Source organism: Dama dama, chromosome 25, assembly GCF_033118175.1.
Source record: "Dama dama isolate Ldn47 chromosome 25, ASM3311817v1, whole genome shotgun sequence".
Taxonomy (NCBI): domain Eukaryota; kingdom Metazoa; phylum Chordata; class Mammalia; order Artiodactyla; family Cervidae; genus Dama; species Dama dama.
In genome coordinates this window covers 13,118,209-13,145,626 of record NC_083705.1, presented here as the reverse complement: position 1 = coordinate 13,145,626, position 27,418 = coordinate 13,118,209, and the positions used below count along the sequence as shown (strand labels likewise).

The following is a 27,418-nucleotide window of genomic DNA, read 5'->3' as shown; positions in this document are numbered from 1 at the left end:
GATCAGGGTATGTGAGCTGAAAACAGCCGAGAGGTCCTGAGCACAAGGTCCCGCTGAGGAAGGCGCTCCGGGCCGCCTGACCAGCCCTTTCACTTCCAGAGCCCTGGGGGCGAGAAAGGGCAGCACGCACTGCCGTGGGGGCTGCAGCTGGACTGCCCTCGCTGCTTCCAGCTGGGGCAGGAGCAGGCCCGGGGCCGCTCACACGTCACGGGGCCTGCCGGGCCCAGGGCGCATTCCTCCTCCTCGTGTCTGCTGTGCGGTATCTGCAGGCGACAAGAGCACGTGGCGAACCGGCTCAGCCTGTGGGAGGGCGGACGCCACATCCGCGTCCCACGTCTCCAGGCCAGGAAGGGACTCCAGCCGACAACAGCTGGCTCTCCCCGGGGACCTGCACCCCGGTCAAGCCCGTGTGTCTCCGGGCTGTTAGCACCAGCATGCTTAGGCAGATCCAAGGTTGTAACACCACCACCTGCAGGGCCAGAGTGCCAGCTGGTGGCCTGTATCAAGGTTCAAGCACAGAAATATCTGTGCCAACTACCATTGCAGATACGTGTGCTGGGCACTTACCACAGTGGCTGCCGCGCTGAGCGGTTTACCGAGTTACCTCACTGACGTTCCACTGCCCCCCAGGACAAAGGTACCTTCACCAACCCTGCTGGTGACGTGGGTAAGGTGCTGGCAAACCAGCTCTGCAAGGAGCGGGGCTGCGGTTCACTGCCAGAGAGACCGCAATTCGATGCGTCTTTGTCAGGGTGCCCGTCGCTGTCCGAGGCCCTGGGGACTGAGCCGTGACCAAGGCAGAGCAAGCCATTGACAACCGGGTGGGAGACTCGGAGACCAAGCTCCCAACCCTGGTCTCCACCAGCTCCTTCCAAAGGGAGAGCTCCCTGACGGGGTTCCCCGTGTCCCCTGTGGGCAGGAGGCCTGCAGAAAGACGTTGTGAGGAGGTGGTCTGCGTGAGAGACGCTGGCCAACAGGAGCCACGTCCTGCCGGCCCACCCACGACACGTGGCACATGCACAGACCGCAACAGTGTCGCCGCAGATTAAAAGTCATTTCTGAGTCTACTCCTTCCCTGGAGAGTGGCCCCAAGAGAACCTTTAAGCACTAGGTTCAAAGTGGAGGCATGAGAAGGACAATACTGCCACCTCCCAAATGAAGACAATACACCCAACTCTGATTCTTTGGCAGGTTCCTTTTGGCCAGTGAAGCCTGGAGCCCCATTCTTCTAGAGGCACCAGAAATCCAGATGTTCATGTGAAATCTCCTTATCTGAAATGCTGGCATCTAACTTAAATTGTTTTAGATGGGAGAACCAAATAATCGCGTCTGTGATTGGGCAGAATTTGACCCTCAAGGCTGCCAGTTTACAATCTCTGCTTTGATCAAGTGTGACAGGCAGTTTCATAAATGGGGAAAGGAAGAAGAGGGTCCTGTCAGTGCGTTAGGCCCCATAATGAGCCAGTAGCTATGGGAGGTGCTCTCAACTGGGACCGGTAACCCTGTGAGGTCAGGGCGCACGCCCCCAGAAATCAGGCTCAGAGAGGGGAAGTGAACTGCCCAAGGACACACAGTGAGGGGAGGCAGAAGCATCGGGATGGCGACCCAGGTGTACCAGTCTTCAAAGTCCAGCTGTCCCAAGTCTGCCTGGCACCTCCCAGCAGTGGTTCAAGGACAAGCTGAGTCCTGGGCAGCTGACTCTTCACGCTCCAGGGCGTGTGGGCAGGCGGAGGTCCAAGCCAGCTGACGTCTGTGCAGCCCCACGGTGAGGGGCCTGACCCAGGAAGCGGCGGGTGGGGTGGGGCAGGGAGGAGGTGAGTGAGCCCTCTCATTCCTCCTTTGACTCAGGGTTAACTCAGCTCTGACAAACCACCTGGCTTTAAGAATGCCCTAGTTTCGAAGCTCAGCCACCAGAAGCCAAGTTGGGAAAAGTGGGCAGGCCTGAGAGGGGACCCAGCCTGGCCACCTGGCTCTGCAGGGCTTGGGGGAGGGGCCCTCGGCTCCAAAAGGAAGGGGTTGGCTCCACCCACCTCCCGGCCCTGCCGGGCTCCAGTGCTCACAGTCTAATCAGCCTGGAACCTGAACACCCATCAGTCTTCTCATCTGTAAAACAGGGAAGTAAAAGCCCCCACTTTTGGGTTTGTAGTGAGAACTGAACACAGTGATAGATTCACAGTACACAGTGCCGGATGCCCAGGAGGTGCTCAGTAAATGTTTACTTCTATCGTCATCCCTTCCAACTGTCCAGCACTTGTGGCTTCTCTCTTCCCTCCTTCCAGAAGCACCTGCCAGCAGAAGACGGGTCAGGACTGGTTCTCTGCACCGGGGACAAAAGGGGGTCATTATGCAGGATCTGAGGACCTAACACTCACCAGGATGCAAACACCTCCTATGAAAAGTAGAAAAGGTACAGGATCCAAGTGTAGAAAAGCTGCATTCCCATAGCCCCTCTGAACCTCTGTTTCCATATCTGCAGAGAAAAACGATCATCCCCAGACCACACGCATCTTCTAAAGGCTTTCTAAACTCTGAAGCCCCATGTGACGCTTCTGTGATGATCGTTACTAAGTTAGTTAAGACTTGTGGTACTCAGCCTCAGATTTACACTTGAGTAGTAACAGGGACCCTTCCTCAGGTTTCCCACCTTTCCAGACCTATATGGACTGGACTTGGGAGTGGGGGCAGGACAGCACCCCGGTGATTAGGAAAACCTGCCAGATCTAGAGAGAGCAGAATTACCGGACTGAAACAGAAAAATGGGCATTTAGAATGCCCACAGTCAGGTGATCTAACAAAGTCTCGTTTTCTGGGGATTGGGAAGTCTTGACATTAGGGAGTGGCTGTTACTTTGCTAACTGTGTGACTCTGGGCCAGGTCCTCAAGCTCTCTGAGCCTGTTTTCTCAAAATGGGAAACAATTAAGCTGAGGCCCCTGGCTGGGGTGAGTGTGGAATGTCAGGTGTCTGCCCCCTCCGAGCTTCCCCACCTCAGATCCCAGGGGCTCACGGGTCATTTCAAGCAAGTGGCGCTAGCGGGGATGAGGGGACCCTGGGAGCCTCCCGTTAGGACAGGCAGCTGGCCACCCACTCCCAGTATAGGCGGCCCTGAGTAATGAGGGGTTTCCCAATTCCTCAGGACACCTTCATTTCCTGTTACCATTACCCATTATGGTAATGGTAACAGTAGAACATTTCCCATTACCACTGCTAGAGAAACAAATCCTTTCTGATGCGCTTAGACTCTTATAAGAAAACTGAAAACATTTTTCCAAACACAGAGATATGGCAACAATGCCCCCAATTCCAGGGGACTCGGACCCCTCTGCCAGGTCTTGGGGAGTCTCATCTGTTTTGGGTTCTAAGCTGTGGGAGATGTGAAGTTCGTGGAGCAGGGCCCCACCTCCCACAAATTAAGGATCTGATTGTGGCTTAACTAGACCTCTTTTCCTTCTTTCATTTAACAACCATCCTCTGAGCATCAGCTGTGTGCAGACCCCAGGCTCAGTACCTGGATCCAGGGATGACAGACAGGTTTGGTCCCTGCCCTCCAGAGCTTAGACCCCACCAAGACAGACAAATGTCAGGTGACAAATGGCACAGACAGACCACTGCAATTGTGCTAAGTGAGCTTATGGACATGTCCAGGTGAATAAAAGATACAGCCAGGGAAGGGACAGGGGTCGATACAAATTGGAGAGAGATGGTTTTGGAGGAAGGGCCCTGGGTGGCCAAGATAATCCAGTGAGCTCCTCCTCCGCAAACTTGTCATCGCCCTGCCTCCTTTCCCATCCTTCTCAGTCCCCACCACAGTACTCAGCACTCACCATAATCTGTGCAATTATTTGTTCACTCTCACTCTGCTTACCTTTCCCACTACCCTGGAAATGCCATGATGGTCAAGACAATGTCAGGCTTGTTGTCCCTGGAACCCTCCTCAGTTAACCTTTGAGTGAGTGCATGAATGGATGAATGAATGAACCTTGCTTCCCTGGACCTCGATCTCCTCAGAGAGAGAGAGAGAGAGAGAGAGAAAGAAACAATACTTTGGCCACGCTGCTGGGAGATCCAGGGCACGCTGCCTGTTTTCAATGGGTGGGCTTGGCGCCAGCATAACGAGAGAGTGGGTGGGACATAGAAGAGGGGAGTTAGGAGCAGGAGAGGAAGCCGAACTCCTCAACCCCTTGAACAAACCAGTCGGGGAGTACCCCCAAGCCAAGAGCGTAAAACAACTTCAGTATGACATGGCAGGACACACAGGGAGCCCTCCCTTTAAGAGCAGGCACTCGCCCAGGACAGCACCCACTGTTGCCGTCCCCACACAAATCTCGTGTCGCTTCCTGCGCCAGTGAGTGCGTGACAAGTTCCCAAGCATGCCTAGGGTCATCTCCTGATTTCCCGACTCCTTGAAGCAGGCGTGGGAGACAGACATTCCTGTGCATACACAGTCACGTGTCCCAGGCAGGCAGTGGGTAAGCAGGGCAGGGAGGCGGGAGAGCATCATGAGGACACATAACCCCTGCCCAGCATGGTCACACCTATGGCAAGAAGCCTTCCCTGACCAAAGTCAGCAACCGGGGACAGAAGAGGGGCCGTGAGTCCGGCGGGAGCCAGGGGTCATGCTCTGCTCCAGGCCTCAGTTTCCCCACTGGTTAAGTGACACCATTAGTTAATAGCTTGAGTCACGGTGAAAACTATAAAGGTATGAGTGTTGTGAGGTGAAAGGGTGACTTCATCCACCTCTCTCTGCACCAAGGGTTTATCTGTGCACAAACTGTGGGCTTTCTGTCCCCTAAGCCAGCATTTCCCAAAGTGGGGCACCTAAGCCACCAGAGTGACCCATGGTGATTTCAGGCCATGCAGGGACCTGGTGGTTAAATGGCATCAGACTTCACAGTGAGAAGGCCAGTCCCTATTCAACCCCCTTGAGGGTACTGAGAACATCAAAGAGAACCTCTTGAAGTACAGCTATCTGGCCGTCACCTGCTTGTTTCTCTAGCACTTGCTAATATCTCCTTTTTAAACAGACCCAGCCACTGTAGCAGGTGGCTGGATAGAAAATAATAAACTTGCAATAATTTATTTGTATCTATTTGTGGTAGGTGATAATGTTTGTCCATTTTCAAAGATGTTATAAAGTTACCTTTTATAAATAAACATGTTACATCAAAAGACCCAATGCTGACAGGCTAAGTCACTTCAGTTTAGCTCAGTTGCTCAGTTGTGTCCGACTCTTTGCGACCCCATGAATTGCAGCACACCAGGCCTTCCTGTTCATCACCAACTCCCAGAGTTTACTCAAACATATGTCCATTGAGTCAGTGATGCCATCCAGCTATCACATCCTCTGTCATCCCCTTCTCCTCCTGCCCCCAATCCCTCCCAGCATCAGGGTCTTTTCCAATGAGTCAACTCTTCACATGAGGTGGGCAAAGTATTGGAGTTTCAGCTTCAGTAAGTCACTTCAGTCATATCCAATTCTTTGCGACCCTAAGGATCACAGCCCATCAGTTTCTCTGTCCATGAGATTCTCCAGGCAAGAATATTGGAGTGGGTTGCCATGCCCTCCTCCAGGGGATCTTCCCAACCCAGGGACTGAACCTGCATCTTTTATGTCTTCTGAATTGTCAGGCGGGTTCTTTACATCAGCACCACCTGGGAAGCTGAGTAACCTCAGTAAAAGTTACTGAATATATAACATATGCTGTTTAGGAACACACCTCCAGAGTAGGGAAATGGTCCCAGGATGGTGGGAGATAGAAAATACCGACTGAGTTCCTACCTCTGCTAGTGACATATGTATCAAGGACTGTCCTTTTTTCTTCTTTTGAGGCCCACAGCCCAAGGCTGAAGGGACAGTGCCACATCCAGACCTTCCATGAGGCCCCGCACAGCCTTCCTTTCTCTCCCCTCACTGCCAGGCTTCAGAAAGGATCCGACACACCCTTGGGAAAAGAAGCATAAGACGGTAGACACCTGAGGCTCTGGGTACTGTGTGGGGCAGAGGCCGCACCACCTCGGGACTTCTCAAGAGAAATGAACATCTGGTGCATTAATCACTGAGATTTTCAGTCTGCTTATGAGAATTAGCTGACTGAGGCTAATACAAAGGGGGCATCTCTAGGCCAGTTTCCTGCCAACCTGGAATCTTCTATACCAGCCTGATACCCTGTGCTTTTCTCTGTAATCACTGAGCACCTAACAGATGCCAGGCACAGGCCTGAGGGTTTCATGGAGACGAGCTCAGTTAGTCCTCATGTCGGGACGGGGAGCCAGGCCCTACTGAGTAGGTTTATTATGTCTCAATGAGGTAATGGAGACCCAGAGGGCGTCTTGCCCAAAGTCACACATTTGGGAAGCCGTGAAGCTGAGACCTGAATCCAGGGCTGTCAGAGTCAAAACGCCATGCAGACTCTGCTAAGCACATCCCCCAGGGACTACCACGCCCTGACTACGGGTCAGCCCCCGGGCAGAGTCCTGCAGGAGATGGCATGAGCGGCACTGCCATGGCCTGGAGCCCCGCAAGCAGGCGGGAAGGGAGCAGAGAGGCGGCTGCCCCTGAGACAGGACGGACACAGGAGCACGCGGTCAGGGAGGGCTGCGGGCGGGCGCGTCACCCCACAAAGAACAGGGGGTCTCTCGGAGGACGTGGTGTTCAAGGCCTCCCAGGAGGGTGGGTGAGATTTCAGCCCACAGAGGTGAGTGGGGAGATGTGCCTTATCTAAGCCAACCTCCCGGAGCCAGAGGCATTAGTGGGGCCAGGCTCACTGCTCTGTCTACGGAGGGGCCTGAAAGACCGAGGGGCGAGCGCCTCCCCGAGCCGGACGGAACACGCCTGGTCCTTTCAAAGGCCCTCTTATGGCTCCTCCAGACCTCGTGACCGGCTCTTCTTTCAAAGGGCATGGGGTGTAACGGAAAGCACTGAAGCGGGCATGGTGAGACACCTCCGACCTGCCCGGAAGGGACACAGGTGTCTGCGTCAGCCCGTCCCGCACCAGCGGAGCGGGAAGAGGCCCTGCTGACAGCGAGCACGTGAAACTCCGCAAGGGATTCCAGAACTGGGAGCTCTGCTTCCCCGCGGGAGGGCCAGCTGAGAGTGAAGGGGGGAAAAACTGCTGATGGATAAGGAGCGTGACGGGGGCTGCCTGGCAAATGCCGTCGGATCTGGCTGAAGGTCAATGCCAAGCTGACGCCATGCGGGTGTCAGGTAACCCTGACAGAATGTGCTGAGAAGGGCACTCCACCCTCCATCCAGCCTAATCCTGAGAAAACGTCAGACAAACCCAGGGTGGGGGCCATCCTGCAGGACACCTGGACAGTGTTCTCCAAGACTGAAGACAAGAAAGACCGAGGACCTGTCCCCAGGCAGAGCTGGGGGGAGACGTGACCACAGAACGCAAGGTTGCCTCTTGCATTAGATCCTGGAGCAATAAATGGACACTAGTGGAACAGAGTTGATCTTAAATTTTAAATTGTGTTGAAACTGCTTCTTTCAGGTTGGGGTGCACTGGTTACCCCACCTGGTTGTGAAAATTATGGTCTGTGGGCTGGCAACACACTGGGCTTTTAAACATTTCTTTCCTACTCAATCTGCCCTTTTTGGTGAGGATCCAGGAAGGTCTGTTAGGTGTGTACATTCCCCGCTGCTGTGGTCTCTTTGGGAGCCAGTTCAGAGAAAGGAAAACCAACAGTGTAACTGTTCGGATGCTGAAAATTGATTATCTTTTTGAAATAAAAAGCCTGCCCCCCCCCCAAAAAAAAAAGGACATTAGTGGAAAAGAGGTAAAATCCAAATAAAGTCTGGAGGGTCTAGTTAATAACACACCAGTGCCAGGTTCCTAGTTGGGACAGATGTGTGAACCATGGGGAACACTGGCGGGCGTCTGTACCACCTATACAACTCTCCTGTAACTCTAAACTATTCTAAAATTTAAAAGTGTCTTTAATTTAAGAAAAAGAGAGAAGCGCCACCCTGTTCTCCAGGGGACCTTCCTGACCCAGGGATCAGACCCAGGTCTCCTGCGTTGCAGACAGATTCTTTACTGTCTGGGCCCCCAGAGAAGCCCGACAAAACATGTCCCATGAGGCTGGGGGGCAGGAGCTGCTTGGCTGGCTCAGCGCTGTATCCCCAGCTTTGAGGACACTGCCTGGCACACAGCAGGCCCTCAAGAAATATGTTCAACAAAGTCTCCACCACCCCAGCCCAGGGCTGGCCTGTTGACTGGGGCTCCAGAGGCCGCCAGAGCAAGGGCGGGCTGGCCGGCCCCACCTGCCCCACGGGAAGGGCTGCACTGCTCCCCTCAGCAGGGTTCCAGCTGACCCCAGCCCCCAGGTGTACACATTTGAATACGGGCAACGTCTCTACCGAGGCCTCCTCTCAGGCAACCCGGAGCCCCTCCCCCAGCACAGCTTCCATGGCAACAAACAGCAAACACAACTGAGCAGACAGCAGCTGCCATCAGGAGCCTCCATGGAGCGGCCCCCAAAAACCAAGGTGATAACACTCCCCTCTGGGGCATGCAAGCTGGGTAAGAAAACCAGCTCTGGCATCACAGAGTGCTCCACTGTGTGACTTTGGCCAAGTCCCGTCCCCTCTGTGCCCAGCATGCTCATTAGGCAAATGGGAATGACCCCAGGTTCCAACCTGATCGGACGGTGACCTGAACCAGGCAAGGCCTCCAGCCTGGCACTGGATAAGCAGGGACCATCGCGGGAACTGTGGGCACAGCACAGCGTGGGGAGGTACCTGAGAGACACCCTGGGGGCTGAGGGTATTCAGGGATCTGGAGAAGGAATGCCACTCCGACTGAGCTTTCACCAGCCCGGGACTGCTGAGGAGGAAAAGTCAGGTCTGGTGGCAGAGCTGGCCATGCGCCCCCAGCACCATCCACGGGAGGAAAGCCCCAGGCCAGGAGGAACCGTGCCCTGAGACGCCTCTGCCCAAACCTGGGGGCCCCTCACTCCTCTGCTCCTGGCTCCAAGTCCAGACCCACCAGACCCCATCCTGAGTCCAGGGGCTCCACCCCAAGTCCTATCCACCAGGCGAGCATGTGCTGGCTCCCTGGTATGTGTGACACACAGCCCACCCGCCGCCAGCCACAGGCCGTCGTCAGCCCTCAGAAGGCTTTGGTTTGGCCCAGCATAATGTTCAACAAAAATAAAATTGAAAGCAGTTACTAATCGTTTTCACGCAATTTATGAGATTTTCATCATTTCCTGAGAAACAGGGTAATCTGGAGGGCAACAAGCCACAGGGAGCTGCCCCTTCCCAACGGAGAGTCACTCTCTGACGGGCTTCAGCGCCGGCACCCAGCTGCCCCCCACCCTGTGTCTCTGACGGGCTCCAGCCCCCCTGCACCCAGCTGCCTCCCCCCACCCCATGTGTCTGACGGGCTCCAGCCCCCCTGCACCCAGCTGCCTCCCCCCCACCCCGTGTCTCTGACGGGCTCTAGCTCTCTGCACCCAGCTGCCCCCCCACACCCCAAGGTGCCTTCCTGAGGGCATCTGCGTGTGACCCTGTGACTGCTCTCCCACTAGTGATTGCTGCCTTGGTTTCTGGGGCCACCATGTGGGTGCCACTCAGAGAAGGGAGCCCCGCTCTGGGCTGAGCCGCCCCAGGGGTCCTCACCAGAGCACATCTCTGCCCTGCACCCCCCAGGAGTCCCGGCTTTGCCACGTCCGCCCATCAGGTGCCCCTCTGCGCAGGTCCATCAGGGCTCCGCGTGGAGCAGAGCTAAGGGCTGCCAGGCAAGGCCAGGAGGAGAGAAACACCCTGTCTTCTAGGCACACTCGTCCCGCAATCCACACGAGTCCATGCCACCCTCACAGAAGTCCTGCGGAGAAGTGTGAGCACCCCAACACACAGATGAGGAAGAGGGAGGCTCACAGAGTCAGGGGGCGTGTTCAGGGCCCGGAGCCCAGTGAACTAGGGGAAGGGCTTCGTATCCAGGACGATCTGCCAGATGGGCTGAGTGTGAGGGTCTGTCCCAAGGAAGGCACTCCGAAGGCAGCCCTCGAGGGATTCGTGGGGAAGAAAGCCATTCCTAACGGGGGCCCACGACCGAGCCCTTGGCCCTGAAGACACCTGTTAACGTCACACAGGCACCCTCGGACCCAGCAAAACTGCCAAACAAGGCAAGTAGCACCAGGTGCTTCCACAGCAGTGAAGGGAAATTTTAGGTAAATTCTTCCTTGCCACAGCGGCTCTGGGTGTGAAAGCGAGAGAGAGAAAAGGATAGTGCACACCTTGGGGGGAGTCACAAAAATCAGCAACGTCCGGGCACCAGTGAGGCTGCGGAGTGCAGGGCAAAGCACCCTGGCTCTTGGCTCACAGACCCCAAGTTCAAGCCCCAGGCCCGTGCTTCCTCAGCTGTGTGCCTGGCCAGTCACCCCCAGCTCTGAATCCTGGCTTCCTGTTTCAAAATTAAATCAATAAAAGAAACAATCAGCAGAGTGAAAGGGCTCCTTTTTCACCGGGAGAAAATATTTGTGAACTATGTATCTGAAAAGTGGTTAATATCCAAAATACATAAGAAATTCCTTCAACTCTACAGCAAATGACACACACACAAAACACAACAACCCCACAACGAAATAACCTGCTTAAAACTGGGCAGAGGACCTGAATAGACACTTCTCCACATAAGACACACAGATGGCCAACAGGAATAGGGAAAGATCCTCAACATCACTAACAATTAGGGAAACGGAAATCAAAACCACAGTGAGATACCACCTCACACTTTGTCAGGACGGCCATCACCCAGATAAATAAAAGATAACAAGTGTTGGGGACAATGTAGGGAAACTGGAACTCTTGTATGTTGTTGGTGGAAATGTCAATCAGAGAAGCCACTACGGAAAACAGTAAGGAGGGTCCTAAAAAAATTAAAAATAGAAATACCAAACCAGTAATCAGGGTATTTATCCAAAATAACTGAAATCAGGATCTTAAAGAGATATATACACCCCCATGTTCACCGCAGCATTATTCACAACAGCCGAACTATGGAAATAATCCGAGTGTCCACAGCCAGATGAATGGGAATAAGGAGATAAGGAGAATGTGGTGTATACTGCAATGGGATGTTCCTCAGCCTTAAAAAACAAAAAGCTCTGCCATGTGCGACAACACGGATGAAGCTGGTGAACGCTGCGTTAGGTAAAATAAGCCAGTCACAGAAAGTGTGTGAGTCGCTCAGTCGTGTCCAATTCATTGCAACCCCATGGACTGCAGCCCGCCAGGCTGTTCTACCCATGGATTCTCCAGGGAAGAATACTGGAGTGGGTTGCCATGCCCTCCTCGAGGGGCTCTTCCCAACCCAGGGATGGAACCCAGGTCTCCCACATTGCAGGCAGATTCTTTACCATCTGAGCCACCAGGGAAGCGGATAGTCACAGTCACAGAAGACCAAATTACTTTGCCCACTTATAGGAGGCATCTAAAATAGTTAAACCCACAGCAGCAGAGAGTAGAACAGTGGTTACCAGGGGCTGGAGGAGGAGAAGGAAATGGGAAGTTGCTATTCAACAGGTATAAAGTTTCAGTTATGCAAGACAAATAATAAGTCCCAGAGATCTGCTCTACCACACTGCACCCATCACGGTGCACTTAAAAAGCTGTTAAGAGGGTACATCTCATTTTAAAGTCTTCTGACCACAATTTTAAAAAATTTAATGAATAAAGTGATAGCATTAGAGTTTCTCTGGGGGATGAAACTGTTCTATATCCAGACTGTGAGGCGGTCACAGGACATGAAGGCCATAGAAGAGTACACCCAAAAAGGCCACTTTTACTGCATGTTAATTAAAAAGATAAAGCACAGAAAAATAAATGACTACAATCGCATCTATCTCATGGGACCAGTGTGATCTTCCAGTTCAACACCATGCCCAGCACAGAGCACAGCTCATCAGCAGCCGAGGGACTGTCAGGCGTTACTAATGAGATACGGACGGCCTCCTTTCGTCCTGAGAAATGCAAGCCTCAGACCAAAATTCAAGAGAAAACTGTTTCCAGCACCCGATGTTCAGGGACCTGTAACTAAAGTTTGGCAACAGCCAGCCCGCTCATCTCAAGTAGGGTTTCCACCTTTTGGATAAACAGAACATTCAGTCCATTTCAAAAGGATCTTGCTTCCTGTCCAGCTGTGCTGCCCGGAAGGTTCCAAGAGGCAGCGTTCAAGGAAAGGATTATGCTTTCAGGTGTCCGAGCTGAGCTGGTCCCCTGGGGCCCCTTTGAAGTACCATCTGTGTGACCCAGCATCTCTGGGGGTCAATTTCCCTGGATGTAAAATAGGAATAATGCCCAGTCAGAGAGTGGAGAGATTTGTACAGCACTGTACATATTCCCCTAGCTCTTGGTAGCACAGGGGACCCTGAGATCCCCCTGCCTCTCTTAAAAACGAACACAGAATAGCGTTGGCAGGCTTTTTTCCCTGTCTGGTACTTTCCTGCACGCTGTTGTTCAATAGCTAAGTCGCGTCTGACTCTTCTTCGACCCCATGGACTGCAGCCTGCCAGGGATTTCCCAGGCAATAATACTGGAGGGGGTTGCCATTTCCTTCTCCAGGGGATCCTCCCAACCCAGGGATAGAACCCGGGTCTCCTGCGTTGGCAGGTGGATTCTTCTCTACCACTGAGCCACCAGGGAAGCCCTGCTTTTCCTGCACAGACCAGTGTAATTAAGTTAACAGACCTGAAGGTTAAAGTTGACAACAGACAATTAGGCTAATTACCACTTCCTTAAAGGATCAATTAGAGCTGTGTTTCCCAAACAATATTTTGAGAAACGATAGTGGCCACCCTATAAACCACATGGTGGCTTACATAGTACGTTTGGCAAAAGCTGGACTGAACCAAGTGACTCGGGTTCCTCTTGTGCAGGACCTCTCAGAGTCTTTGGTGAGCTATGCCCCTGCTGTGGATCTCCCAGGAGGGACCCCATGATGGAGGCACACAGACTAGGGGACGCTGAGTTAGTCAACCTTACTGTACATCCAAAGCACCCCGGAACCTTGGTAAACTACAGACGCAGATTCAGGGTGGGCCCTGCGATGCTGCCTTCCCGGCAAGCTCCGAGGTGATGCTGAAGTTGTTAATGCGGGACCACAGTTTGCAGAGTAAGGGTATCAGTGGTAAGGTAACCGCCTCCCCCAACCCCGACCCGACTTGCCTTATTGACAGCTTTACTAGTGAAGAACCAACCCAGAGGAGGGAACGGACTTGCAGGGTTGACCAGTGGGACCAGACTCCGCTCCCCAACCTCCCCTGCAGGGACCCAGTCCAGCATCTGGCCTTCCCCATGCTCTCAGCCTGCCAAAGATGGTTCTCCTGATGTAGAGAAATCTTCTCAGTCTGAGCTGTGCCCTGGGATCACATGGGGGCCTTTATAAAATACTGATGCCTCAGCCTCCCACCCTCAGGTCCTGAGTTCTGGGTCTGGAGAGCCACCTGAGTTTGGGGACTTTTAAAACTCCTCCAGTGATTCTTAACATTTCGCCAGAGCTGAAGGTTACTGATACAAGGGGAGTGGGTAAGTCTCACCCCAAACGCCCTTCTCACACCCTGCCTGCCTCTCCATTACCGCCCAGGAGCAGTTCCAAAATTTAAAAAATGAACAGATTACCAGATGGGAAACAGAACTTAATGAATCCACAGCTGGCTAAAGATACTACAGTATCGAGGTCAGGAATCCAAACCGCCTTGGGAGGAGAGATTTTCCATCTCCTTCCATGTCTGGATGATCATGTAAACACATGTCCTACACTCTAGAGCCCCAGGGGCTGGAGCAGGAAAACCTGGACCCTCCAGAGTGAGAGGCTTTAAGTCGAGGGTCCCCAACCCCTGGGCCACAGACCGACACCGGTCCATGGGCTGTCAGGAACCGGGCCCACACGGCAGGAGGTGAGCAGCGGGCGAGCTTCATCTGTATTTATAGCAGCTCCCCATCACTCACCCCACCTCCTGAGCTCCAACTCCCGTCAGATCAGCGGCAGTATTAGATTCCCATAGGAGCATGAACCCCAAACGTAATGCGCTTGAATCATCTTGAAACCATTCTTCCCCACCTCCCTGCCCATCTGTGGAAAAACTGTCTTCCATGACACTAGTCTCCAGTGCTGAAAAGGGTGGGGAACCACTGCTCTAAATTACTGTGAGACCATAGTGCGGGGTGCGGGAGGGGTGGGGGGGGCGGTCTTTAAAAAGACAATTTTAGAATCAGGTGTCAGACCACATGAGGCTAGCTAAAAAAATCAAAGGTTGGTGACTTTAAGCTTCTTAAGGAGGCACTTCTGGGAAAGGATTAGAGATGAGAAAACCAGTGAATCCAATTAGAGGGGGATTCAGTTCTCTCTGAACTTGGTGAATGGAAGGGGAAAGCTTTAGAGATGGGCCTACAGGATACAAGCAGGGCTCTGGGTCAGAGAGCAGGTGTTCCAACCCCCAGTACTTTTTGCTGATCCATCATGTCCCTTACCTCTGTTGCACCTCAACTGGCTCATCTGTAAAATGGGGTAACAACAGTGTCTGCCTTGCAGGGTTACTGAGGGATTAAATGAGCACAGGGAGGATTCTTACCAAGAGTCAGGCACTAGTAAGTGCTCAATAAACACAAAATATTGGCTTGATTTTCACCTAAATTTTTCCTCTGGTCTGATCTTTATTTCCCTTTTACCCTCATTTTTAAGTCTATTTATATTTTTTTAAACTTGTTGTAAAGTATGTGTTTCCATCAGCTTACCCAAGTTCTTTCTGGGATGAAGCAGGCAGAAATATAGGCACCCAGGTAAGCTGCTACCTGCCGAGTGCTGGCTGTGTGCTCGGAGCCCGCCGTGGTGGCTGGGAGTGACACTGGTTTAGGGAGTGTAGGGGGCTGCAGGGACCCCCTCGGGCAAGGCCACGTGGGGACCCAAGGAAATTGCCCTTGATCAGAGCTACAGGCCCTACTTGAAGGCTGAAACCAGGATGTGAAAAAATCACATCAACTTCAGAAAGCTCCCCTGGGGCTCTGAGGAGATCTAGGGTCTCTTGGAGATGCCCGACCACTCGGAAGGCGAGAGTGAGAGGCGATGGAGGTTGAACCAAGGTGCCAACAGCAGAGCCGGCATCACAGGCTTGAGAACTGTGCGGTCACACAGGGCCCCACGCTCGGAGGGCTGCGTTCAGACTTGGCTTAATGTTCTGCTGTCACTGTCCTGACAAGCTCAATACTTTTCCAACAAGGGGTCCTGCGTTTTCATTTGCACTGGGCCCCACAAACCATGTAGCTGACCATACCCTGCAGGGACAGCTCATTTGCCCCTGCATCCACCCTACCAGGGAAGGCAACAAAAGTGGCCATCTCCTGAAAATGAAGAAACTGAGGTTCAGAGACGGTTAAGTCAACTCTCCCGGGGCCTGATGGTCAGTGACAGGGGAGCATCATGCCCCAGGTCCTCGCGTTTCAACTCAGGGGCTGCCGCTGTGGGGGAGCTGGCCACCTCTGCGTGCCTCAAAGTCCTGCTCGGGCTCCTCTGGGCCTGGCTATGGGAACTGCACCCCTGCCCCCCACTGCGGGCCAAGCCAGAGACAGCAGGTGTTCTGGCCCCTGCCAGCCGGAACTGGGTCCGGCAGGGCCAACACCCACGGAACTGGGTCACAAGGCCAGTTCTACCACTTCAAGATCCAGCAACTAAGGAATCAAAGCCCTGGGAGCAAGGCAAACACAGCCACCTTTGAGAGCCCCGGGCCTCCTCCCACCCCCAGTACAACTCAGAGGCACCCAGTCAAGGACGGAGGGGAATGACCCACCCAGGGCCCAAAAGGCTCCCAGCAAAGGAAGAAATGGCATTATCAGATTATAACTGGCCTCCCCGACAGACTCTGAGAGACCTTCCTCAGGTCAAGGGTGGCCCTGGCAATTTTTTCTAGGCACTGGAGTTACAACAATGAAGGAGACAGATAAAAATCTTTGCCTGAGGGAGCTCATGTTTTCATGGGAGGAAGGAAGAAAATAAGCACAAAATAATTAAGTGAATTATATAGTGTTAGGCAACATAGATGCTCCGATGAAATAACACCAATAACGAAAAGAGTGGCTAAAATTTCCTGGGTGCTTACTCTGCATCTAAGTGCTTTACACACAGTGGCTCAGTGAATCTTCTCAATAATGGGTACTGTTTCCATCCCCATTTCACAGACAGGAAAGCACACAGGAGGTGAGGTCCCACAGACACGAAGCAAGCAAGAAGGGCTCCTAAGAAAGGGCAAGAGGTTCCTTTCTCCCCCTTCTTGATTTTATTCTGTATTAAGGAGAGCAAAATGAGCAGGAAGCCTGGTTTTCTCCCTGGCCTCGAACTGGGAGCGGGGGGATTCAACCAGAATATGTCCCTTCCATCTCTCGTGGTCTTTTTTTTTTTATTATTATTAAGGGTTATTTAATTACAACATGTACATTTCACTAAACATAAGTTGAGCATAAATTGCACCACTATATACCTAACAAAACTGATACATGTTCTTAGACGTTCATATAGTTGTGAACGCAATTCAGTGGCTGGATTTTATACTCTCAATAGGTTTATACAAACTACAGAACAAGAGATGAATCAAGTGGAAAGTGTCAAGACAAACGTCACACACGCACACACGTAGAAGAGACTACAAAAAGACCATGTAAAACTGCAGGTCGTCTCTGGGGTTGCCGGGGCAGCCCATATTGCTGGTGGAGTGGATCCTCTGAAGTTACTGTTTAGTGATTCTTTTGCGACCACACGAACTGTAGACGACTAGGCTCCCCTGATCATGTGATTTCCGAGGCAAGAATACTGCAAGTGGGTTGCCATGTCCTTCTCTCCCCCCCAAGGTTTTTAAGAGATCTGACAGGGCTGGGGACCCTCCAAGTCTTCCCTTTTCACCCACAGCTAACAGACCAAGCTCCAAGACTTTGGAACCAAGAGTCCCCGGTTTGAATCCCAGCTCCATCAGCTCACCACCGCTTGGCCCTGGGCAAATAAGTCACATGTCACCCAGCTCTGCAGTGGGGCATCGGGTGGAGGGCTGAGCACAGAGCAGACACTCAGTAAATGTTTGATCAATGAACAATGAAGTGCATGGGATGGCGGACCCTTCCTTTGAACCTGAGCCCTGGAAGGAACACATCTTAGACATGCAGGTTACTAGGCTCATACTCCAAGGTGTGAATGGAAAGTGTTGAATACATTCTCACTGTTCTGGAGTAGCACAAGCTTTCAAGGAAATTGATTAAAACACCTCATTAAGCTGGGGCTCCCATGGCACCTGGACATGCCCAATCTCCAACTCAAGGGGCACCAAGTCAAGAATTCTGTGCAACCTGGGACCCTGGCCCACCCTTCAATCTAGGGCAAGACCCTCAGCCCTCAACTTCCTTCCCTTAAAATGTGAGGTTAGGTGCAGAGTGAATGAACTGTATGCCCCAAAGCAGTGACTTCTTCAATAAAGTCAAAATCACCAGAATCTACTGAACCACAGAGAAGACAAGGCGAGGGCAGGAATGATCAGTAAGGGGAGGCTTTATGGAACCAGGAATCGAAGTGCCAACTACAGTTCTCTTGTGGGCTGAATGTTTACTGTTGGCATGAGGTCTGCCCCTGAATTCCATCAGAGGAGCCTCTCCTGGTATGAAAACTACCCTGGTGTCAGCCCCAGGGCTGCGTGGAAGGGGCAGGCTGAGAGACGGCCACGGTGCCCGCGGCAGGCTGAGAGACGGCCACAGTGCCCACGGCAGGCTGAGCTCCATGCCCGCCAGTGCAAGAGTTCCCAGGCCACCATGCTCTTCAGGCTGACACCCCAGTATGCCCACACGCCTGGGGGTCACCGCCAGGCTTTCTTCCAGGAAGGCTGGCACTTTACCCTGGCTTCATTCACACCAGCAGGGAGGGAGGGACCAGAACCCCTAGTCTGTGGGTGAGGAAATGGCCTCACGGAGAGGTGGCTTGTCCACTAACGTCCCACTTCTGAACTCCACACCCCACCAGGCTCTGAATCAAGCACTTCTCACGGTCTCAGCCCTCCCAGGTGGGACTTTATTTTTAGCCCCAATCTGCAGGTGGTGACAGAGATACTGAGAGGGTTCAGACACTTGCCCAAATCATCCAACTGAGCAGCTCTGGGGAAGTCTGTACCCAGAGCCTTCGCCCCAACTTCTAGAATATACCAACCTGCTCAGTGGAGGGGACAGAGACAGGATTCTAATTCAGCTGGCACTAAATTCTAACCCACTCAAGCCCTGCTATTTTCCCGTGGTATACACGTGCAGCAGTGTTGCCTCAGGCCCGGGCAGCCCCTGGGGCTCCATACCTCAGGGGAAAGTCTGGTGGAGACCCTGTCAGTCAGGCTTCCAGAAGGCCTAGCCCAGCACAGTGTGGACCAGGCGGAGGCCAGACCCCACAAAGGGCTCACTGTGGTGACTGCAGAAAGCCAAGGCCAGGGCCGGCCGGGCCCTCTCTGCAAAGTCCTGCCCACAGGTCCCTGGTCTGGTCTCCTCCCCTCCTCCAAGAAGCCCCCAGACCCAGAGACCCCAGGTCCTCCCTACAGGAGTAGGACCAGCAGAGGGACAGGCCTCCAGCTGGAGGCAGTGGGGAGAGGCTCAGCCTCCAGAAACCTGAAACCCTCCAGCAGCTGCCTGGTGGGAGGGGGCTGCAGACCCCTGGGGACCCCTGGGGGCTCATCCAAGGTGCCCTGGACGCACCTGTCACTGGGGTGGGGTTCAGGAAGGCTTTGTAGAGGGGAGGAAGGGGATGGCTTCTTAGCTCGATTGCTCCCATCTAGGGGAAGGAGGAAATTTTCCCAGTATGGGGGAAAGGGGATGCGACTTTGCGAGGTGTCAGGGCAGCCTGGGGAGGGGGACTCCGGGAGGGAAGGGGCGGAGCGGCCTGAGAGGTGGGTGGCCCTGCTTCCCGCTGCACGAGGCCCTCCGAGCCTCCGGCTGGCTTTGTGTGCGGCAGGGGGGCCGCCTGGAGTCCCCGAGGGCCGGCGGAGGCATGCATAGGGTGGGGGACTGCTTTTGCGTTTCAGGCGGGAGGGGTCCGCAGCGTGCCCGAGCACGCCCCGCGCCGGCGTTGCCACACTCACCTCCTGAAGTCAAAGGGCATCGTGCCGCCGCCGCCGCCGCCAGGGATGGGAGCGCTGCAGGCCAGGTGGGCCGCGGCGCCGCGTGGGTCCCAGCCCGCTGCCAACGCCGCCTCCGGCCGCCCCGCCCCCACCGGCCGCCCCCCGCCTCCGACACTCACTGCTGCCTCCGGCCGCCGGGAAGTGACGCTCCGTTCGGCGCATTGGGCACCGCCCCCGCCCCCGGCCGCCCCTTCCGCCGCACCGTTAAAGGGGCCTGGGGGCTGGGGTGGGGGCTGGATGCCGGGACGGAGGGGCGGGCCTTAGGGGGGCGCGCGTTGGGGCTCGAGGCTTGGAGAGGAAGGGAGCACCCAAAGATACAGTTAGTCATGCCTTCCCAGCCCCCGCCCCCACTGTGTTTTCCATCAGTTTCTCTGTGGCCTTGAGCAAATCCCACTGCCTCCGTTATTTCGCATTTGCAAACCGGTTTTCCTGAGTTGAGGCCTTCCTGATAGCTCAGTTGATAAAGAATCCGCCTGCAATGCAGTAGACCCCGGTTCGATTCCTGGGTCGGGAAGATCCGCTGGAGAAGGGATAGGCTACTCACTCCACTATTCTTGGGGTTCCCTGCTGGCTCAGCTGGTAACGAATCTGCCCGCAATGCGGGAGCCCTGGGTTCGATTCCCTGGGTTGGGAAGATCCCCTGGAGAAGGGAAAGGCCACCCACTCCAGTATTCTGGCCTGGAGAATTCCACGGACTGTACTGTTCATGGGGTCGCAAAGAGCTGGACGCGACTGAACGACTTTCACTTTCTTGAGTTGTGCAAATTAAATGGCATGGTACAGATTTGGGCTATGCATAGCCTCTAACTCTGAGTAAAAGGCCTTATACCGTGAAAGAAAGGTGGAGGTCAGGCAGGCCTAGATTTATAAAGTGGACCCAACCACATCCCTGCTGAGCCTCTCTCGGAAACACGCTGGGCTTCTCTGAGTCCACACCCCTTTCCACATCTGCAGGAAGAAGCTCCTGACACTTACTGGAGGAGGTTTTTCCTGGGGATCAAATGACAAATTCGGGAGACTGCGTAGTGTGATGCCTGGCACCTAGTAAAGGCCTGTCACCTGAAGCTATTGTAGTTGGCCTGCTAGCTCTACTTCTCTGCTTGCATCTTCAGTATATGGTTCATTTCAGTGGTATTCACTGAGCCTGGCTCTGAGCCCAGTCTATTGTGGACGGCAGACCAAGACCTGTTGTGTGACTTGGCCCAGGGTAGACCTCTCTGAGCCTCAGTTTCCTTCTGTGAAATTCACAGGTGATCAGCATCTCCTTTCAGGATTGCTGAATGAGAGGAGCTGGTAGTTGTAATACAAGACCCAGGTGCAAGAAACTCATTTTGAACTTCCCCTTCTATGATTGGCCCCACATCCAAGGCTCTGCTAATACAGAGGCTTGAAAAATCCCAAGGGAGGAAGAGGGGGGTGGGGCTCCTGTTCAAAAAGCTGTCCAAAAATGGCCAGTGGGCCATTTCTCATCTATAAATAGAGGGAAATGGTGGTACCTATTCCTCTGGGAGGATTCAGAATGCATGGTGCCAGTTCCTGTCTGGTGTAGGGTGTGGGCTGTGAACCACACTCTTCCTCCGGATCCTATGCAGTGTTGCCTGTTCTTCCCATTTCATTCCTTCATTCATTCATTCAGCCAGCAAGGGGCCTGGCACTCTTGGGAGAGGGGAGGAAATATCAGCTGGAACTTGACTCCTAGGGACAGTAGAAAGGTTGAAGGGGCCTTGAGTAGCCCCTGAGCCCAAAAGACTGTTTGCCTGGCCCTATATAGGAGGGGAGTCATACAATGGTAAGCATTTGACAATGAGTCCTCTCTCTCAAGTTCTCGTCCACAGTCTGGTGGTGGTCCACCAACCAACTGCATAGGCCCCATGGGGCAAATTCTCAGCTCCAGCCCAGACCTATTGAATTAAGTGTGCATTTCACACGGTCTCCAAAAGATTCATTGGCACATTGAATTCCTAGAGACACTGTGATAAAGAACCTCATTTTGGGGGGATGGGGGACTTCCGCGTTTGTGGTTTCTTTTGCCTTGAGCACGTTCATCCCTCTGTGTTCCACCCTGCTGTAATGAACAGAGAATATGCGTGCCTCCCAGTAGATTCTCCCTTTCTTCATTACTCTTAGCTATGGTAACAGAGCACTCACTCGAGCCAAACTGCGTGGGGTCACAATCTAGTCTGTCTACTTACTAATTTATTTTACTTCTGTACCTCAGTTTCCTCATCTGTAAAATTAGAACAATAATAGTACCTTCCGCATAGATCTGTTGGAAGGATAAAATGTGTTGATGAATGTCAAGGATTTAGGATAGTGCCTAGCACAGAGTAATGTAAGAGAGGTTTGACTATGGTTACTATTTTTGCATGAAGATGGAGCTCCCGATTTTTGGCTGGGCATATGGGTGCTCAGAAGGAAAGTTACATTTCCTAGCTTCCCTTGCAGCTAGGTGTGGTCATGTGACTAAATTCTGGCCATTGAGATGTAAAGAGACGTAGCTGCTTCAGGGTTTATTGGTGGATATGACCCATCATGTCCCTTTCTCCCTCTGGCTACCCAGAATGTGGATGCCACCATCCTGCTCCATTCAATGAAGGTCGTGTAGAGCAGAGCAACAAGAGAGAGGGAGCCTGGGTCCCTGTCCCCGATTGGCACAGTACCTGTCCTCAAACATCTCCCCAAACTTCTAAGCCAGAGAGAAACACACATGTCTGGTTTAAGTTACTGTTATTTTGTATTTTCAGACACTTACACCTGAACCTAATACTAATACACCTGCCCAGCCTAGTTAATTTCTTGACTTGGTTCAACTACCACATGCAAAATAGGCCAGGACCCCCATTATATGGTCACATGACACCCATAGGTTTTTAGGGGGAGAAATTGTCACAGTTTGTGATGAGACTAGTATTAATTGGCTCGTGTCTACCTCCCCATGTTGCCTGGAAGTTCTCCGTGGAGGATGGATGTATCTCATCACTGTATCCTGGCACCCAACCAGAGCCTGCACGTGGTGGGGCAGGTGGGGGGCCATAACTATGTATTGAAGGCCGAGTGGCATTTTCCCAGAGAGGCAGGCCTTCTCTAAGAATTCCCAGAGAGAATGCGGGGAGGGGACACATCAACAAAGATCTCTGTGGGGACTCTTGAGGTCTGTAAGCCAGGCCCAGATGGCCTGTGTGCCCAGAAGACAGTGTAAGATGGAACAAAGGAAATCAGATGTTGTGTTACAGTAAATGAGAAAACCCTGCATCTCTTGACCGAGGGAGTAACTTACTAAAAACTGAGTTTTAGGATTGCTAATCTTTCAGGACCCTATTGTAGCCAGCCTCGGTGGCTGATATTCCCATGCCCTTGTGTAATCACCTCTCACAATGCGAAGTGCCAAGCTGGGTAACCAACAGGACATTGCAGAAATCACCTCATATGACTCTGCAGACCAGGTAATAAGGGCATTGAGGCTTCTTCTTAGGCTCTCCTGAATCACTTGTTCTGGAGGAAACCAGTCTTCTCAGTCATAAAGACACTCAAGCACGATTAGACAGGGGTCGGATGGCAAAGAACTGAGGCCTCCTGCCAACAGCCGTGTGAGCGAGTCATCCTAGAAGTGGATCCTTAGCCTCCAAGTCTTCAGAGCTGCAGCTTCAGCCCACAGCTTAACTACAGCCTCGGGAGAAGCCCTCACCCAGAGTCACTCGTCTAAGTCACTCCCGGATTCCTCCTGACTCTTAAAAACTATGTGAGATAATAAATGTTTATCGTAAGCCACTAAGTTGTCGTTATTCAGTTACACAGTATAGATAGTCAATAAAGACGCCATCCCCCATTCGTTGTTCTACCAGCACCTTCTCCCTGCCTTCTTCCACCTCACCGCCAACAGGCTTAGTGAAATGGTAAAGCACTGCAATCAGCTGACTCTCTAGCTGAGAGACGTGGACACACAGTTTAACTAGCTGGTTGTCTGAGTATGCAGTGAAAGATAATAATACCTTTCCTATGGCAGGTAACCTCTAAAATCACCATCCCAATTAATCCACCTCCTTGTATTCAAACACTTTCATAATCTCCGTCCTTACAGTGTAGGCTGGACTTGTGATTGACTTTGAATGAACAGAATATGGCAGATACAGTGGCATGCCGCTCCTAAGACTACGATACAGAAAGATGGTGGCTTCTGCCTTGAACACTGGTTCTCGGATCAGTTGCTCTGGGCAAGCCAGCAGCCCTGTGGAGAGGTCCCGTGGGAGAGCTCACTAGCGAATCTTCTGGCGCCTGTCAGCAACCATGTGATTGAACTTGGAGTGGATCCCTCAGCCTCCGTTGAGCCTTGAGATGACCGCAGCCCTGACCCACCACTTGACTGCAACCTCCCGGGAGATCTTGACCCAGAGGCATGCGGCTGAGCTGCATCTGGATCCCATGAAATGACAAGTCTGTTGTTCTAAGTGACTAAGTTTGGGGCAATTTGTTAGGCAGCAACAGTTAACAAATACATGGCCCTAAAAGCTTGCTGTAAAGATGAAGTAACATGTATAGGGCCAGGCATACAGCAGGTGCTAATTAAATGATTGCTGAATGCATCAATTGATAAACGCATGAACATTCTATAATGGAGAAAGTGCCCTGGCTCCAAATGCTCACTGGTCTCTACCCCCTCTTGCCAAAGACATCACGGAAAGTTGTTTGAGGCAGGGAAATGGCCAGGTCAGATTTGTTTTTCTGTAATAGGAGCCTGGTTTGTGTTCTAGGGGTGTGGCTGGTTCAACTGTGGCCCGGATGAAGAGATTAAGAAATAATAGTCCTTTGTCAGCTTGAAGAGGCGTTGAAGGTAACTTGGGCCTCATAACAGGCTTCTGAACAAATTCTCCTTGCTCTGTAAAGTCTCCTGGCCAACTAGAAGACTGTCATTCATTCACTCATCCATTTTAAGTTATTCAGTGGACACCTCTTTATGACAGATCCTCTGGTTGCAGAAAGAAACGCGACACATCCGTGTTTAGGCAGCAGGGAGGAGGTAAGCAGAAGTGTGGTGCTATAACAAAGACTCGGTCTCAGGGGCCCCAATTCCTTGTGCAGGTACAGTTTCGTGGCCAGTGCTGTGTTAGGGGCAGCCCCAGAGGTTCTAGGAGGCTGGTAGAGTGTTCATAATTCTACCCATGGAAATGAATTGGTCTGAACACTTTCAGTTCAAGGTGGCTGAGATCATCTCAAATTAACATACCCTGCCTAGGGCCAGAGAGAGAGAGAGAGAGAGAGAAACAAACAGAAGAGAAAAAAAAAAAAGAAGGAAGAAAGAAAAGTCTAGAGGTAGATTTGGTTTCAGGCACTTCACTAATTGCATCAGGAATCTCTCTCTCCATCCCTAGGATCACCTTTTTAAAATTTTTTTTTTTTTTTTTTTGCCGTGCCACAAGACATGTGGGATCTGCTGTGGGTGTGCAGAGTCTTAACCACTGGACCACCAGGGAAGTCCCATAGCCTCATCTTTTAAATTCTGACTTCATCTCTAGAGAGGCTTTCCTTTTGTGCTGGCAAAACACCCGCTTGTAGCCCCAGGCTGTTCTTCCAGCTCTGAGGGAAAGCTGTTTCCTGCTGCCTCAGGCAAAGGCTCCTGAGTTGACCCTCAGGAGTTAGCATCGTGGCAGGCCAGAATAGTGGGCTCCAGGAGAACAGATAGGCCAAGCCTAGACTGAATGCCCACCCTAGAGCCTGGAGTGGAATCAGCCTTCTTCAACACACACAGATTAAGATGGAAGAAGTGTGGTTTCCTAAAGAGAAGTCAGGGGTGGGAATTCCCTGGTGGTCCAGTGGTTAGGACTCAATACTTTCAGTGCTGAGATTTAATCCTTTGTCGGGGAACTAAGATCTCATAGGAAGGCCTTTAAAAAGAAAGAAAGAAAGTCAGGGCAGCATTGCCAAAGAAGGAAAGGATGTTGGGAGGAAAAATCGCCAGGTATCTTCTACAGGGAGTTAGGAAAAGCGTCGATGAAGAAGAAGAATCTGAGCTGAGACCTTGAAGAATAAGTAGATTTTAGGGAGAAAAGCGGGTTGAGTCCTTTGTTATCTATTGCTGTGTAACAAATTATCCCAAACTTAAACAGCAGTTTATTGCCTTGCAGTTTCTGATGGTCAGGAATCCAGGAGCTACCTGGCTGTTTCTGGCTCAGGATCCGTGATGAAGCTGCAGTTGAGCTGTCGGCCAAGGCTGCAGTCTCAAGACGACCGGAGCTGGTGGATCCAGGCTTACCCACGGGGCTGTTGGAGGAGAGTTCGGCCCTCCCCACACGCATCTGTCCTTAACACGGGTTGTGACCTGGCTTCTCCCTGCCAAAGGAGAGAGTCAGCCTTCTGTGAATTCTCTCCAAGGTGCACGCTGTCATTTCCACCTTCTTTTATTCATAAGTCCAGCCTCCACTCGAAGGGAGGGAATCTCACAAGGGTTTGAATACCAGGAGGTGGGGGTCATCATGGGGCCCATCTTGGGGGCCGGATACATCCTGGGGAGGGACACAAAAGCATGGTGGTGGGAGAGCAGGCAGCGAGGCTGTGGCCGTGGGTAACATCAAGCTGAAGAGGGAAATAGGTGGGGGCTGGGTTGTGAAGGGCTTTGAGAGACACGTTCAAAGCGTGAACTTTCTTCTACAGACAGTTAGGGGCCCTGAAGTATATGAAGCGGGGTTGCCTCACAATATTTTGATTTGAGGCTTTGAGGGAGCCCAGTATATGTCCTCTCTTTCCTGGCTGTGCTTGGAACAAACGGGACTGCTATCTGCATCGGGGCTTCCTGATGGAGAATCGTTGAATTTGGCATCCAGACCCAGGCAGGCACAGGAAGGACAGGAGAAGCCCAGTCAGGGCACAGCGGGGCTCCCTGTGGGCAGCCTCCTTCCTAAAGGGCGGGGCAGCGCAGTCAAGGCCCCAGGGGACACTTGCCTATCCGAATTCACCCGTCTGCCCAGACAGCAGGGGAGGGGACCCCACAAGTATTGAGGGAAACCCCTTCTCATGAAAATCAAAGCAGAAAGCAAGCACGCCCCCCATCAACCATCTGCAAGTTTTAGACAGGGCACATCTGGCTGCCTCTAGTGTGGCATTTCATCCATACTTTTCAAGACGTGAGAAGTTCACCAGGCTGAGGTCCCACTCAACACAGTGCTCCCTTCTGCCAGCAGCAGTCAGCTCCGCCGGCTTGGTGACTCAGCATCACCTGGACGTCTTCCTCATCTCTTTCTGACCCGGAGTTCACCTGGACCCTTTCCTCCGCAGTCTGTGGTGTGGCTTGGGGCTGGGTGGGGCCTGAACCTCGGCTGTCTCCGGGCAGCTTCATCCCCCATGGCTCCTCCCTCCATTCCTGCCCCTTGGCTGAACCTGGGGACCTTGGACAGGCCTTTGTGTGGCCTGGGCATGAGTGTGTGTCGTGGTGTGTGGGTATCACTGGGTGTCAGCTGAGGGCGGAGCTGTGTTTCCTCAGGGTAGGCTGGTGGTGGGCTGGGTGTTAAGCCAGCCTTGACTCTGAGGAGGAAACAGAAAAGGAAAACCTGGAAGGCTCTGTGTGAGATTCCTGTGAAACTGAAGTAAATCCCTTCAGCTCGCTGAGCTTCAGCCTCTTCATCTGTAAATCATGGATCTCCAGGATTAGAAGTCGTTCACTCGTCACTCAAGCTGATGATTTGCTAGTGGGCAGAGCGAAATTCCCCTCACGCAGGAGTGTATAGCTCCTCTCAAATAGTGGTGACTATAGGTAAGCCCAATAATAATGTGCCTCTGGCAAGGTTCATATACTCCAAGGTGCCTGCAAACGGAGAAAGATCAGATGAAAATTGGGCTCACTGGAACCCCAAGAGCTGCATGATGAGAGGTGAGGTCAAAGGTGGAAGGGAAAGCTTTGAAGTCAGAGGTCAGAATCCCAAGCCTGGTTCAGACCTGTCTGAGTCACCTTGGGACTGTCTAATTTCCCACCATAGTCACCATTTCCTGTTCTGCAAAATGGAGAGAATGCCCGTCTCACGGGATAGTTGAGGGGATGAGTGTTTATCCAGTGGTCATATGTGAAATCCCCCTGCCTTGGATCTGGTTTTAGCTGGATCCCAAGTCCCATCCCCCTCTCTGGCCTCGGCCATATTGGTGAAGTGAAGAGATCTGAAGGACAACCAAGCCCCCTCCTTGCTCTGTGAATTCATTCTATCCTCTCATTTTTTCTCCTCCTTTCCAGAGCAAGTACATTTTTAGCAGACCCAAGACATGGTTTCCTATGTGAGTTAAATTCAAGAAATCCTAAAAAAATAAAAT

General features: G+C 52.5%; 1 protein-coding gene across 1 annotated transcript in view; it reads right to left on the bottom strand.

The window, feature by feature from the left end:
* The window catches only part of ERGIC1 (endoplasmic reticulum-golgi intermediate compartment 1), a 113,499-nt gene extending 94,284 nt beyond the window's left edge, over positions 1-19,215 (bottom strand). The window contains exon 1 of the mRNA XM_061129483.1: positions 19,091-19,215. Coding sequence (XP_060985466.1) covers positions 19,091-19,110 — 20 coding nt within the window. The 5' untranslated portion in view covers positions 19,111-19,215. The remainder of the gene's footprint in view (positions 1-19,090) is intronic.
* Between the last annotated feature and the right edge of the window lie 8,203 nt (positions 19,216-27,418).